Source organism: Acanthochromis polyacanthus, chromosome 11 (assembly GCF_021347895.1).
Source record: "Acanthochromis polyacanthus isolate Apoly-LR-REF ecotype Palm Island chromosome 11, KAUST_Apoly_ChrSc, whole genome shotgun sequence".
Lineage (NCBI taxonomy): Eukaryota > Metazoa > Chordata > Actinopteri > Pomacentridae > Acanthochromis > Acanthochromis polyacanthus.
The window spans coordinates 37,806,933-37,822,482 of NC_067123.1; the positions used below are offsets into that span (position 1 = coordinate 37,806,933).

The 15,550-nt window shown below is 42.5% G+C and overlaps 1 protein-coding gene across 2 annotated transcripts; it reads right to left on the reverse strand.

The window, feature by feature from the left end:
• Nucleotides 1–1,027: 1,027 nt before the first annotated feature.
• eomesa (eomesodermin homolog a) lies at nt 1,028–5,344 on the reverse strand. 2 transcript variants are annotated; one of them, XM_022198399.2, is made up of 7 exons: nt 4,439–5,344; nt 3,853–4,007; nt 2,954–3,075; nt 2,550–2,708; nt 2,311–2,372; nt 1,477–2,195; nt 1,028–1,356 (listed from the first exon to the last, which is right to left on the reverse strand). In XM_022198399.2, the coding sequence occupies exons 1-7, from the start codon at nt 5,146–5,148 to the stop codon at nt 1,343–1,345; spliced, it is 1,941 nt and encodes a 646-aa protein (XP_022054091.1). In that variant the 5' UTR covers nt 5,149–5,344; the 3' UTR covers nt 1,028–1,342. The 2 variants fall into 2 exon arrangements, with proteins under 2 accessions (XP_022054091.1, XP_022054090.1); XM_022198398.2 differs by having other exon boundaries at nt 1,028–2,195.
• Between the last annotated feature and the right edge of the window lie 10,206 nt (nt 5,345–15,550).

The following is a 15,550-nucleotide window of genomic DNA, read 5'->3' on the forward strand; positions in this document are numbered from 1 at the left end:
GAATTCTCTGTGTGAATATTATGACTTCTCTTTTCATGGATTTTATCTTCACTAATCCACTTTTGGAGAGGCCATAGATGCACAGTATAAATAGAGGTGTTGAGCCGATCGTTGCCCTTCGATGGGTGTTTGATGGACCATTTTCCAGTTAGCCTCTTTTCATATTTTCTAAGTATACATGCAGTTGCGTTACTTAGGTAAATGGAAAAATGTGTGAAAACACCATGGCAACAACAGAAGGAATAGTAGGACTTAGCTGCTTTGTGTGCTTTTCACCTAATTGGGTCTATGTTGGGAATCATGTCATGTAAGACTAGCAAATCTCATATTTAAATAGTGCTTTGCTCACTTGAATTGTGAGCCGTGGTGTTATGGGGTAACACTTTTTGTATTTGCATGCGTGAAAAGGATTGCTCAGCACTCATGTATTTGACACCGGTGCTGAGGAGTTCGGCTTTTGAATTACAGGAGCAAAGGATGCGAAAATGCTTTCATGCTGTGGCCTTAAAGCAACTCTGAATCCATTTTCTGTTGTCATATACCAAGTCTATTTACATTTATGACAACTGATGCTCACTATTTGCTTATAAATCTTTTAGAAAAATTACACTAAATGTGGTTTATTGGATTTGTAGATGAAAGTAAAGTTTAATTAATTGTCTCACAATAAATTCAAGAGAAAAACTGATTAATAATATCCTAAATTAATTCATACAAATACAAATTAAGGTAAAATTATTTCTTATTGCCTGTAGGCCAATGCTTGAAAGCAGCCGCTCAATGTGCTTTATTTTGTCGACTAGAATTTATGGCCTCCATAACAAGCCATGAAACACAGAAGAGTTTATTTACACACTCAGTTTATCAGAAATATGCACTGTGTGATTTTAAAAATTTCAGGTAAAAGCATCAAATACAAGCATTTCAGCTCCTGCAGCAGCAGTTGCAGGATTAAAATGTGATTTGTAAACCACCACTGGCCTGTCTTACGGCCAGAATTTAGAAATAAAACATACTGACAAAGACATTTGGACAATGCTTTAAGAAAAGCGGTTTTATTCTCCATTTAATAACACCTCCATGAAGACAATTTGTACAAGATACATCACATTCTAAAGTGCACGAATACTGTACAACGTAAATGACTTAAATACGCAGGGAAGGATCAGAAAAAAAAAAAATCACATTTGTTTAAAAAAATTTGTAAAAATAAATGAATTAAATGGGACATGCTTTTTTTTATTTTTCAAAAAACAACAACCACTATGCATGTTTCTGCTCAGGTATGTGAGAGGGGATGGCCTGGGAAAATAACCTTGTGCAGCTTGCTTGGGGGGGAACACTAAGCTTTGGCACCTTTAGAGAAAAGAGAAAAAAGACATTAACAAGGAATGGAGAGCACTCAGTAATAAACAAAAATTTAGCTTAAATAAATACAGTCTTAGGGGCTTGTGTAGAATGCATAATAACCCATGCCTTTTGGGTTGTCCTTGTTGTACTCCTCCGTAGTCAAGTCCTCACACTTGATGGTTGGGGAGTTCTCTGTGCTGGAGCCCCCAGGGGACATCCTGCGCCTCTTGCACACCATGGAGTACACACCAGAGTCGGTAGAGTCCACCGATTTCAGCGAGTGGGACGTCTCGATCCAGGTCGAGGTCGGCGGAGCGTTTTCCTCGGGCAGCTTTTCCTTAGTGACCCCCAGCTGGTCCTCCGGGAAAGCTGGGGGACTTGGACGAGGGGACCAGGGCAGGCCCGTGGTCATTTTGCGCTGGTACGAGCTTCTAGTGCCCCAGCCTGCAGCCATGGAGGCGAAGGCCGAGTCTGGGTAGTAGCTTAGGGCGTGGGACGTCTGGAGGGACAGGGGCTTGATGCCGTACGACAGCAGGCTGCTGGTGGAATAGTCATTCTCATATGACAGATCCAGCTTGTTGGAGCCCGGCTGCTGGACTGGAGGGACGAACCAACGCTGGGCAGAGGCGGCGGCGCTGGCGTCCTCACTCTGCGGGGACAGAAGACTGTTGGTTTGGGGGACGGCCCGTTCGCCGGGGTAGAATCGGTTCTGAGGCAGGTTGTTGACAAACTGGTCCTGAAAGAAAGGCTGCATGGCATAGCGGGCTCCGGGCACGATCTGGGTGGAACGAGGGGAGTCTGTCGGGGACGGAGTCAGCCGGTCACTCTCTGGGGCTGTGTACATCCTGTGCAAGACATAAAGAATAAAAGAAACATTAATTGCGACAGAAAAATTCAGCAACAAATAGTGTACCACAGACAAAAACAACCACCACACTGTCTGAAGCGAAAGAAACGTACGAGTCATAGTTGTCCCGGAAGCCTTTTGCAAACGGGTTGTGATCTATCTTCAGCTGTGTGATCTGAAACAAACACACAAATCCTTCATGAGCAATCTCCGTCTTGAGGGAAAAACTCAAAAGCAATAATAAATATGATATTTTTAAAGCATAAAATTAAAGACTAATAATTTTAATCTGTTGTCAAAATGCAAAAAATTCTAAATGGTATTAAAAAAAAGTCATTATTGAAACGCTTACATCTGTGTTCTGATAAGCTGTGACAGCTATAAACTGGTTCTCTGGGAAGGTGAAGGTTTGGGTTCTGGCCTCGTTGCTCATGTCCTCCACTCCATCTTCCGTCACCTCCACAATGTGCAACCGTGGTTGGTATTTATGAAGCGACTGCAAGACTATCATCTGAAAACGGGAAATGGTTGATGAGGGCAACGCTGCTACAAAGAACACGACCAGCTGCACGGCTTCTTTATTCAGTCAAAATAGGAAGCTGTTCAGACAACTCACTAAAGACTGCAAACATTCTAAAGAGATACCACATCCAAGCAATGCCTTTAAAGACAATAAATACAAGAAGAAACGTACAGAAAAGCCTGCTTCATTTGGGAAAAAAAAAAATTCAAGTGTGTCAGAAATCAATATCTAACCTGTGTGTTGTTGTTGTTGGCCCCTTTATTGTTGGTCAGCTTCAACTTGCCAAAAGAGATTTCTTGCCTCATCCAGTGAGCACCGGTGTTTGGGGATTCAGGATGAACATACATTTTGTTACCTAAAATTAAAAACAGGAGTATTAGCAAAATGACAAAGTGAAAAATAGAAAACCTGAATCTGTGTTTTCTGATCAAACACATCCTCATCTTTGAAATTATTTTCTCAAGGCAGATTATGGGATGATTCTGTTGTAATCACATCAGTCAGCTTGGAAAAAATAAAAATAAAATACAATCAAATGTAATAACTTCTCTGACTAATAAAATATCTACTGATTGTAATATAGATTTAGGTTGTTTCCCCCCCCCCCCATTTCATATTTTAAAATTCAATGCTGATAGCTTATAGCTTAAATTAAAACACCAAAAATGTATTTTTATATTTTTCCTCTTAATTTTGCATAAACTTAAAAATGTCAAATGACAACATTATTTATCTATTTTACTGAATTAAAGTCGTAACTCTTTAGTGTACCTTTCATTTGAAAGACATGTTTAACCAGCAGTTTCACACTTTAGCTGCCTCCCGAGCTGCTTTCACACTTAAAATTGAACTGTGCTAAAAGCATAAATTATTGCATTTAAATACACGAATTTGGAACTTGTCAAAAAAAAAAAAAGCTTGCAAAATTTTTTTTGAAAAACTGTCTTCATTGTAGCAAACAAAATAAATTTGATAAAACCCAGAATCTTTTACATTCAGAAACTAAAGCTGCTGTGGATAAATACAAAAGTCCTAAACACGTCCTCCTTCAATTTCATGTTCCATTTATAAAAACACTAAATACAATACAAATACAGCGCTAAAATAATACGTGCTTCATTCTGAAACTCACCTTGCATATTATTGTCTGCTTTTCCACAAGTGACCCACTTTCCTCCCTGAAAGCGCCAGTGATTCGGGTCAGCCAAAACAATTTCTACAAAGACGTTGTAATGGGCCGTGAGGTTGAGTCCGGTGATGTTGAAACTGAGGAATGGGAACATCCGTCTGGAAAAAAAGAAACAAAAACAGAAATATCGAATTAGCTGCGCTCGGAAAGCGGGCAAGAGTGGAAAACAAAAGTTCGGCGATGGATGTCTTTACGAGTGTGAATTTATCACAAAGCTTCATTATTAATAAATTCGGAGAAAAAGGCAGAATTGTGTCAGTGCCATAACTACTTTGATACGTAAAGCGCGTTTTTAAAAAAACGAAAACTGTCATTTAAAGCCCCTCGACCCTCAAAGTAATGTAGTTTTCGTGTGCGTAAATTTTTGGTCGCGCGTAAAAGTTGCAAGGAAATAAAAAAAGAGAGGGTGGTATTTGGAGGCACAAAAGCTTTGAGGAATAAATGTAGAAAGAAATGTGATTTTCTTTTTATTTAGCCTGCTATGTGCGTAATTTAGGCCTTCAAAGCCTCCGGCGGCGCATCTGCTTACCTGCCCTGTTTGGTGATGATCATCTCGGTCTGGTGCCGGTGGAACTTCAGCCACAGCGGTCGGTTGCACAGATAGACCTGCGCTCTGGCTCCGGCCACAGACCCCGTCAGAGACATGGAGCCGATCCCCGTCCCTGTCCCGGGATAGGAGGGGTACAAACAGCCGGGACCCTGACTGAACTGGTACCCTCCGCTGCTAAACTGGCTCCTACCGGTGCACACGGAGGAAGAGGAGAAGCCCGTGGGCGGAAGGACGGATCCGTAATGTAGTGAAGCCGGGTATCTGGAGCTGCTTGACCCGCTATACACCGAACCGGTCTGTCCTGCGTAGGGGAAGAGGGAGCAGGGGCTCGCCATGTCGGAACTCGCCTGGGACGAGGAGATGAAGTATCTGTCAGAGCCAAGTTCGTCTATGTTGTACCGCCGCCCGCTCGTCAGCTCGTCCTCACCCAGCACCGGGGAGCCTTTCCTCCCATCGGGCCCGGCTTTCGTGAAAGAGTCCCCCTCTCCCTCGCCCAGCATTCCGTTTCCTACCCCGCTCAGGTATTTCTTCGGCGCGCTGCTGGACTCTGATTCCGTCCGGTCGACTTCTTGGTACTCGAGCTGCGACGACGGCCTCGGGCTGTTGTTGGCACTGTCCGACGAGGACAGGTTGTAGAAGGTTTTGGGTAAATTGATGCTTGCGCTGGGAAGAATGTTCTCTAGCTGCATTGTTTTTCAAAAGATCTTGCAATAAATAAAAAGAGTTTCAAGATGTCCAGAGAGTGAATCTCAGCCAAAAGGAGGTGCCACCGGCGCCCTGGTTGCTTCTGTGTCTGCAGCCTCCCTCCCCTGAAGAATGACGGGAGGTTGAACCCTCTCCTCACCTACAAGATTTTCAGATCAGATTATGGGCTGGACATGGGACGTTCAGCGGCTCTTATAAGACGTAGTTCTCCACACACCCAACAGCTTGTTAGGGGAGGAGCTTTGGGAGAGGCATGCGGGGGCAGCAGCCCTCTCTGTAGCCAATAGCCACACAACTCTAATTCAATTAGAAAGTCTGTGGTAGAAATAATACTTGTAAAAACTTTATTTTGTACTTTTAAACCTCAAGCATGCGTAAACTTGACTGTTTTGGAAACATCTCAGCAGCAGCAGAAAAAAAAAGCTAAGTATATGTCTTTTAGCAGTAAAATCACCCACGAATAAGCTTCACTGTGCGGCAGAAATTAGGCAAAATATCGAAAGAAACTGTTTTACATTTTACCTCACAGATTAAACCGGAACTTGCCAGAATTTCATCGCATTTCACGAGTCCTGCATTTCCCTTTACGCACGCAACAGTCACCTCAAATCTTCCAGCTCCGGTTTCAAGACATCAAACATCCAACACGACAGCAGAACACACACTGAGATATGAAGCTGGTCACGCTTGCTGCCACTTATTCAGCCCTGAACACGAATCCTCCATGAGCAGAAGAGCAGACAGCAGAGACCCCTCTCCCCGAGCAAACACCGAGCGTAAAAAAAAATCACATGTGCACCTTATTTCCCATAATTGCACTCCGTCCTCTGCTGACTTCTCGTGTTGATAAAAATATGGACTGTTAAAACCAACAGAAACGACGTTAAAATTATTACTGAAATTTTTATTTTATCTATTAATACTAAAAAAAAAAACAACTATTAAAAAAAGCTTTTCTTCTCTTCCTCTCAGCCCCTGAGATGGGCAAAATTGTGCTTTTAGGGCCATATTACTCTCCTGAAACCAAAGAAACACGAATATAAATTCACATCATTTGGTGCAATTTAAAATAAAATTTTAATTCTTGTCTAGCTGACAAGCAACAAAAACACAATTTATCAGTGACGTAATGAGAAACTAAAATAAGAGTATTAAATATTAAGAAAAATAAGCCTTGTGGACCATTTAAATCGACTCCTTAATTTACTTTATCTGTAATAAAAATATGAAATTAAAAGTAGATCGTGTGGATTAGAGATATTTAAAATGCAGATTCATATTATTTTGATGAGAGCAGGTTAGTAGAAGCACACAAAAAGGTCCATTTTTTTCTTTCTTGCTTCTTACATGAGATGTTAGGGTTTAGAAAAAGAAATTAAGTCGTGTTTAAATGATATTTGAAAAGTGATAAATCTCGATTCTTTAAAATTCAAGACTGTACAGAGTCTGGCTGCTGAAAGAGAGAAATTACGCACGAACACTGCAAGAGACAGGCTGAAATAAATAAGAGCAGATCAATATAAGAAGATTTCTTGGGTAATAATTCAAACAAATGATAAATAAATAAACCTGTTTATTGAATATTAAGTGGCTGATAATTGCTCTGTCTCACACACACGCTGAAGGAAAGAGTGAGAGAGATTAAAAGCTCTGGAAAGCAGAAATAATGACAGAAACATGTCGCACAACAAACGCTGCACTGCATCCAGGCCTCCTGATAAAGGGGCTTTCTGAGCAGCGACAGGGACAGCGCTCTCTAGTGACGGATCAGGACACTGGGCAACGTCCCCCTTCCCTGCTTACAGCATTAAAGTAACTTAACACTGCAACAGATCAGCAGTTAACTCTCACTTTTTCCACTTGTTTCTCACTTTACATCATCTTCAGCTCAGCTCAGTGTTTGCATCCGTGTGTGTGTGTGTGTGTGTGTGTGTGTGTGTGTGTGTGTGTGTGTGTGTGTGTGTGTGTGTGTGTGTGTGTATGTGTGTGTTCTTGTGTGTGGGCAGTTTGTGCATGTGTGAGTCTTAAAGAAAAGCTGTAGGGGGAGTAGGGGGTGAGATGAATTTGGGGAAAATGGGGATACAAATCTGTGAAAAGCTGAGGGAGAATCTCGGCTGGAGGCAGATTGGCTGGTGTCATAAATGGGACAGTGAAGCCGGCTACTGGGCCATCAGGGGACCAGGAGCTCCATGCATGCAGCACACGATCTGTCAATCAAGATTGAGACCCTTCCCAGACTATACTGCACAGAGACACAAACAGCCAGCGTTTGACAGCTCACATCCAGCATTTTTTGAAATGATTTGAAACCGATTCTGTTATTTATTTTGACCTGTTTCCCAACAGAGAATCTCACTTATCTGCAGCATAACCAAATTTTTATTTTTTTTTTCACCAATCACCTTCTTTCATTCTACCATTTGCAACAAATACAAGTCCTCTGGGAAAACTGTTAAAGTGATGCCAGGGAAGCTTTCTAGGTTTGGTGAAACAGGGTTACTGTAAGTCATTAATTCCATTTTAGCAGAATTAGGAAGGAAACACATGAATGCTCATTTTCTATGAATCCCCAAAGGTTTGGATTGAACATATGTAATGAAAGGATCATAATGGGCCACTTATAAATGTGTCACATTATGTCCTCCTTCCCTCTCACACACAGCAGAGGTCTTCAGTGTGTCTACAGGCTCATTCTACAGTCAGACAGTAAATCTATAGTTCAAAGGAAGCTGCATTTGTACCCGAACTAAAGTCGAGCATTTCACACCTGAGCTGTCAGCACCTCATTAGGACAATCCTGCCGTACAGCTCTTCTTATTTAAAGGGTTCTTGCATGATCAGCAAATAACTGATTAATGATGCTAAAGGAAGTGTTTGTGTGTGTGTTTTTTCCTGGGAGGAAATGCTGCTTTTCGTGGCACCTGCACAGTCCCAGACTCTTGATCCTTTACAATCTGTCAGTAAGATTTGTGAAAATTCCCTTTGTATGAATTTTTTCACAGCTGATCATTGTACTTTACAGCTTTACTTCACAGATGATTACAAGCCCAATGAGAGAAAATCGTGGCGAAACAGCCGTAGTGATGTTGTTTTAACGGCCGTGGGCTAAAAGCATGTTGGCTTTCCTCAGTGACCCCGAAGACGTGTTCGCCATTTCAAAACTCAGAAAACAGAATAAACATGATTTATAGGCCACCTATAAACAAACTAATTCCAAATGAGGTGGATGTGTAGGTCCGACTCATAAAGGAGCTCCTGCTTGTGACCTGTCAGCATGTTTCTTGACCACCTATAAAAGTCCAAGTGTGTCTGAGATGACCCTCTTTGGCCCCAGGCCAGGGCCTGCACGACAGGGGAAGGGAAGTCTTACCATATTGTTGTCAGAGTAGATCATCAACACAGCACATGAAAGGAATACATTCCAGGTTTTATGGGCCAAGGTGGCTGCTGAAGCCTTTGCTCAGGAGTGAATTCATGTACCCCATTGCAAGGATTAATAACGCAAGTCTCATTAGAGATCCTCGCCACTGAGACCCCTGGAGGGAGGGGTGCTGGGAAAAGAACCGAGTGCAATGTGCACCGTGCCAGCGCTGCGCTCCTCCGCAAATCATCATCACCAAGAACATTTTTATTGGAAAGAATTTATTTCACAAGTTTATCAAAGATGTCCCCCAGTATATTTTCCAGTGTTTGGGGGATTGCTAACATTTAATCAAAGCGCTAGCCTTTACACAAGGAGAGCTTATGTTACAGACATGCTGCTGTCTTCAAAGATACAAAGGTGACAGCTTCATGAATTTCCATTTGGGTACATATTGCTCTCATCAATTACTTTTCCCTATTTCCTTGTCGCCGCCATTTTCTTCACAGCACAAGGGTTTCCTTTCAGATCAGGAAACATTTATTTGTAATAATAAAAAAAGGGACTTCATGCTAGTTTTTGTCATTTTTGTGCCTATCTTCACCAGATTCAATATGTAAAGTATATTCATGTTTGATGTCATGTAGGCTACTTTCATATGCCATTCCAGCAGAGCAAATCATCAGGAGATGGGGAATTTCTCCAGCAGTCAGTGAGTGAGACCCGCGGGAGTTCTCTCTCTCTCTATGCATGTAGCATGTTTGAATTCCTCAAAATACATTAAAATAGATTGCATAAAACCATCGGATGCTGCTTTACGTTGTATGCACAGATAAGTCTCGATGTCAGCATGTTGCTGCATGCACGCGTGTGTGTGTTCACCTGTTCCGTGTGTCTGGCCTGTGGAAGAGAGCGGTGGATTATTGCAGAATTGTATCTGGGGATATGTGAGCCCAATGCTTTTGCAATGCACAGGTTTTCAGGGGGCAACGATAATCCACTGTGTTAAGACAAATCTTAGAAAAATAAGGTGTACTGGTTGCATTCAGGGAAATAGGATTGAAGCTGCTCTGCTATATTTGATTCCCTAAGGCATGGTAACATGATTTTTGGATTACTGCATTATAGAAAGTGTCACCCAGGGCCTGTGGGAAAAGCAGCAGGTACAATTATTGGAGGAAAGGTGAGTTTCAGGTATCTGTGCCTATCTCTTACTTTTTTTTTTTTATCTTCTCTTGCAAATAAATCACCTCCAAGTATCGACACACTTGTAGCAGCCTCCAAAGTGGTACATCTTCAAGTGTTTTCCAGATTCTAATAAAAAATAAATACACGTACACTAGTGTTCCTGAGATTGGGGTCACTCAGGCAAATTCATGTTCTCCATGCAATCTCCCACTTTTATGCATGTGCTAACATAATTTCACAAGGGTTTTCTAATCATCAATGAGCCTTTCAACACCATTAGCTAACACAATGTAGCATTAGAACACAGGAGTGATGGTTGCTGGAAATGTTCCTCTGTACCCCTATGGAGATTTTCCATTAACAATGTCTAGACTGTGTTTCTGATCAATTTAATGTAATCTTCATTGGGAAAAAAAGATTTTCTTTCAATTCAATTCAGTTCAATTCAATTCAATCTTATTTATATAGCGTCAATTACAGTCAAATTGTCTCAAGACGCTTTACAGAACCCATATGCCTGACCCCCAGAGTAAGCCCAAAGGCGACAGTGGCAAGGAAAACACCCTTTTAACAGAGAAAAACCTCGAGCAGAACCCGGCTCTATATAGGGGGGACCCATCTGCCTGCTGGCTGGGCGGGTTGAGAGGGACAGAGGAGGGCAAGGGGGAGGGATGGGAGGAGAGGGAGGGGTGGGAAAGCAAGGAAAACACAACACACATTTGGATACATGCATGACAAGATATGTGACACAAACAAAGTATAAGCTAACATTGAAAACTGACTCATAGTTTACTCTGATGATGTACGGCTCTGACATTAAATATACTACATATATAGCTAGCAGTAAAATTCAAACAGTATGTAGATTAGGATAACAAGTAAAGTGAGGGCGATGCAGAGTTGACTGGTGGAAAAGGGGAGCTGGAAGCGGAGGGCTGGAGGAAGGTCAGCAGCAGCATCCCACAGTGGACATGGTGGAGACTGGACCAGCTGGTGGAACATTGACCGCAGATCTGAAGCATCTTTCAAAAACAAGATTATTTCTAAGTCACCATAAACTTGTGAACGGTAGTGTATATTTATTAAATCTTGCATATATGGAGTTTTCTGCTATAATAATTACCTGCAGCAGTGAGTTGAACACAAATCACTGAACTGAATTTGACACATCCACCCTTTTACTTTCACTCACTGTGTCGTCATGGAGAGAACACGCAGTCGACAACGCCAAAAGTGGATGGCAGTCCATTGGCCCGAGTCTCACCCTCATCCCCATTTTAGCATCAACCTTTGCTGACCCACTTCTCCGAGCCCATCCTCCTGAAACACCAGAGGAATTGACATAAGGGACCAAAGCAAAATAGCAGGTGCTAAAAGTTTGACAGCGTAGACTGGATATATGTGTTCCCTGGAACGTGAGGTGTAAGGGAGGGTGGCGGAGTTGTATCGACTCGGCATTAAGCCTTCCAAGATAACACGCCCTCTCTAACAGGCGTACGCTCCCTTGGCCTGAGGAGAGCCGGGGTTGAGTCGGGGTGGGGAGGGGAAGACTGTCCCACACTTGAGCCCATCAACCAACCAGCCACGTCCAACCAAGACGCAGCAAAACCCTACCCGGCTCACTCCTGCTTCTCTGTCCTTTCCCATAGCACTATTACTGCCAAACAAGCTGGGCTTTTATCACATTGCTAACCCTGACTCAGAAACTGCATTTCAGGAGGACCCTGTATTTTTTTTTCTTGTATTGCCTTTTTTTTTTCTCTTTTTTTTTGGACAGGGAACACAAACAGATTTACACCACAGGAGTATTCTGCTGCTGCTCCTGCCTCAATGTGGTTAAATCAGTGAGTCAGAAGTGAGAATGTAGAGTTTTAACACTTCTCTCTCCCGGTATGAAAGCTTCTAGAGCGACACAGAGGAAAGCCCTAACTGACTTACTGTCTACCAACCAAAGGCATATGCTAGTGGGAGGGAGGTTATGTAGACATGAAGAATGGTTTAAGGTTGACCCCCCAGTGAAACGGGGATGTTGCCTTGGCATCTGCAGTCCTCTCTGGGGAGAAGGGACTACATTCACAGTGCTAGAAGGCCCTCAGATCCTCCTCTCTGTCAGACAAAAAACATCATTCTAGGCCCCTTCAAGGCCAATTTATTTGACACAGAACACATTTAAATCAGTGTAATCGTTTCTGTTTATTGCCCTATTGCATTAGTATGTATTAAACTAATTGATAAAATGCCAAATTAGACCCTGAGAAGGCTCCTATTTCTGCTCTGGAGAAATGCATCCAGCAGCCATTAGATATAATTAGAGACCACAGAATGGTTTTGTATTAAAACATTTGCAGCAATTTGGCAGCTGTATAATTTAGATGTACTGGATCATGCCATGCACATACATGAAAACACACAAACGTGCGCGTGCGTGCTCACACACAACCCTATACACGTGCCGGCGCGTATGCACACACGCTCATATATGCACACACAGAGGGACCTCAGTGCAGCGGACACCTTCAATATTGAACCCAGACCCAGGCCTGGTCTCTGTATTTACATGTAAATGGTCTACAACAATCTGCGGCCCCTTTCGTCTGCTCTGTCCCTACAGCCGTCTGGGCCTGGGGAAGAGAGCTGCTAGTCAGATGGGGGGACCACATCAGATGGGCTCCCATGGTTATGGAGCCAAGCTCTCCGAAGAGAGAGGGAAGAGGCTGCCTGCCTGGCAGCCACAGAAACAGCAGGGACTCCCACATAGCATGGAAGAGGTCCATGGACTGGTCTCCTTCTCTGACTGGAAAGACGGGAAGAGATGTAAAGGACGAAGCAAAAAGCCTTTCTGTTTGTGAACTGAAGACCTAAGCAGACGTCTTTTACATTTTAGGAAATGCCCTCTTGTGTGTAGTTTACCAAAAAGAAAAAAACCCCTAGTTGGGACGGTTTAGTCAGGTTTTCTAGAGGAGGACTGAGAACCTGGTTTCTTCCTTGTGGGTAGAGGTGTCATATTTGACAAGTGTATATGTGGATGTGGAGGGGTGGGTGTCAATGATAAGAAATTACGAACAGCAGTGAGCATGCATATCCAAGTCACATGGTGGTGGGAAGGAGCCTGCCTGTATTTGTTCCTTATGATCGTCTGTCGAGTGTTTGTGTGTCCTTCTGTGCTGGCGGGTCAGATATGGTGGAGGTCTAGACACATGGACCAAACATTCTGTCTGACGGGGAGCGCTTGTTTCGAGGTTCATCTGATGGTTGTAGACCTTGATAGAACAGACCAGCCGAGACAGGCTGGACCCAAACCCAGTGTTAATGGTCCAGACTTCATTTCAAAAATCTGGTGTCTAATGAAGCCCCAAGAAAATACAGACTTTGCGCTGTTCTTTCTTTCAAGGGGGTAATGATGAAGTGACGGAAGGAGATGAGTAACCCTCACCTTGGAGCAACGAAAAAGCATAGTGTTTTACAAAGTTTGCAAATATTTGATCCAGTCTGACTAAGTGTCCTCTCTCATAATATGTGACGAACTGGTCTTCATCTCCATACTAAATAAACAGCTTGACATTTTGCTGAGCGTCAGACAAGAAGATTGATGCCTTACTTGCATGTTTGCACAGTTATACGTGTAGGAGGATCCAGCACCTAGTTAGCTTAGCTTAGCATAAATTCTCGAAAAAAGAGAAACAGCTAGGCTGACTCTGTCTGAAGGCAACACAATCTTCCCACCAGTACCTCAATATTTCAAAGATACGATTAATTTGTCTTTTCTACACAAAAAAAACAGAGTATAAATGTTAATTTGCTGCTATATAGGGACTATTCCATGTTGAGAAGCAGTCGTCAAGTTGTTAGATTTTACATGCAACAAAGTAACTGCTTTATGTAGCATGTAACTGGGGACAGGAGCCAGGCCAGCGGTTTCCCCTTGCTTTCATTTTTTCTGCTCAGCTAAGCTAACTGGCTGCTGGTTCTAGCTACATGTGTTCCATAGAGAGGGAAAATCCAACCTAATTAACATTTCTGTACACCATGTTTCATATGTTGTAAGACACATCATTAGGGAAATATGCAGTCAGAAGTTGTAATTTACTGATGACAAACACAAAGAAACACAAATTCAGACTTCTGGAGTTTTATACGTAACAAATGCAAGGAACCAATCCCATCCACTTGTTGCACTTGTTGGGTGGGTCTTTCGGTATCATTATTGTTCTTCAGAATCAGTTTCCGGTTTAGTAATTTTAGTGACTAAGTAGAGTTGTAGGTGAGCTGGTGTGCTCGAGCTGCAGTGAAGTGGAAACGGAGAGGCAAGGACTTCATGGATCTGCAGATTATGGAGGAAACAACAGTGTAGGGTCACATCGAAGCCATTTTCAGACAGGAATGGATTATCTTCATGGAAGAAAAAGCTTCTAAATATCTAACTTTGATACACACAAATGAGTCTTTGGGGGTTAGATCAACAACACTCGTATTAATCTCCTCAGCAAAAAAAGCAAAAATGCACGGAAAACACCCTCAAACAACTAAAGTGAAGTCCAAATTAGTTTCATTCTTGGGAACTCCTGGATGCTACTGAGACAGTCAACCAGAAATAACCCCACAGGGAACCTACTTGGTGAAACCCTTAACGGTAACTCTCCTTCACAGCTGTGATGGATGCTTCAAGGGAATCCCCAATGATGACCAACCTTCAGTTCAAATTATGATTTAGCAGAGCAGGACACACCAGCCTAATGCCTTCCACCCCCTGTTGGAAGAATTTACCCCACCTCCTCAGCAGCACAACGAACGATCACACCTTTCAGTGCAGAGGCAGACAAAGGGGAGCCCCAGGCTGATGTGGTCTTCATATATACGTACGAGTGAGTGTGTGCATGTGTGGGTCTGTATGTGTCTCTGCTCTGTGTGTGTGTGTGTGTGTGTGTGTGTGTGTGTGTGTGTGTGTGTGTGTTCATACGCGAATAGCAGTGTGGGGGACAATGCAACACGTTAAAGCAATGTGGGAGGTGTGAAGACAGGGGATCTGCTGCAGTCAAAATGAACAAAGAAGAGAAGTGCTTTTGCTTTGTTTTCACGTCTTGTGAATTTGCAACTAATTATGTTGATTGTTAAGCTTTTGTTATTTGCCTATAGAGTCATTAGTTGCCAAATGTCAGAAATATTAAGGAGAAGAACAATCACAGTGGGGTCAAAATCCTCAGAGGCGTTTTTATTGATACACCTACAAATGTAGAAAAAGGAATTTTAAAAAAAGATGATTTGTAAACCCCAGAGAACATAAGAGAAGGGAGACTATCTCAGCGTCAAACCCATGAGAACTTTGACATTTTTAGTATTTTTTCTGCGGCGAATCATGTGGGTGTTGGGGGACGAAAGTATGATTTGCTTCACCTGTGTGGTTAGTAGTGGTTGCCAGTGACTCACCGAGAGCAGCGGAGGATGTGAGTGGGTGGTCTCTCGCCGTGGTAAAGCTGTTTTTTCTTTCACTTTTAAGGGAGTTGCATTTTCAAGTCAAAATTGCAGTGATAAGTGCAGCTGCAGTTGATCAGGGTCATCATCCTGCTGTTGGAACACATGGAGTCAAGTGTCAGTGGCAACAATAGGGTCAGTATATAATTATTAGACTTTTTGCATCATAGTTGACATGTTTGCTGTTTTCAGGCCTAAAAATCAACATATCCACCTATAACCAAACACCACATGGCATTTTTACACAAAGATTCTTCTAAATATTATATATACAATTGAGTAAAACTGAAAATGAAAGTTAACTATAAAGATGTTGTAGTACATCTGTTGACATGCCATAAATCCACACTTAACTCAGAAAGCCTTGG

Excerpts from the sequence above, each read along its gene's own strand:
- eomesa (XM_022198398.2), bottom strand. The coding sequence starts at position 5,148 with ATGCAGCTAGAGAACATTCTTCCCAGCGCAAGCATCAATTTACCCAAA. Across the intron at positions 3,076-3,852 it reads AGCAGACAATAATATGCAAG|GTAACAAAATGTATGTTCAT; the intron begins GTGAGTTTCAGA and ends TTTTAATTTTAG. Across the intron at positions 2,709-2,953 it reads CCAACAACAACAACACACAG|ATGATAGTCTTGCAGTCGCT; the intron begins GTTAGATATTGA and ends TCCCGTTTTCAG.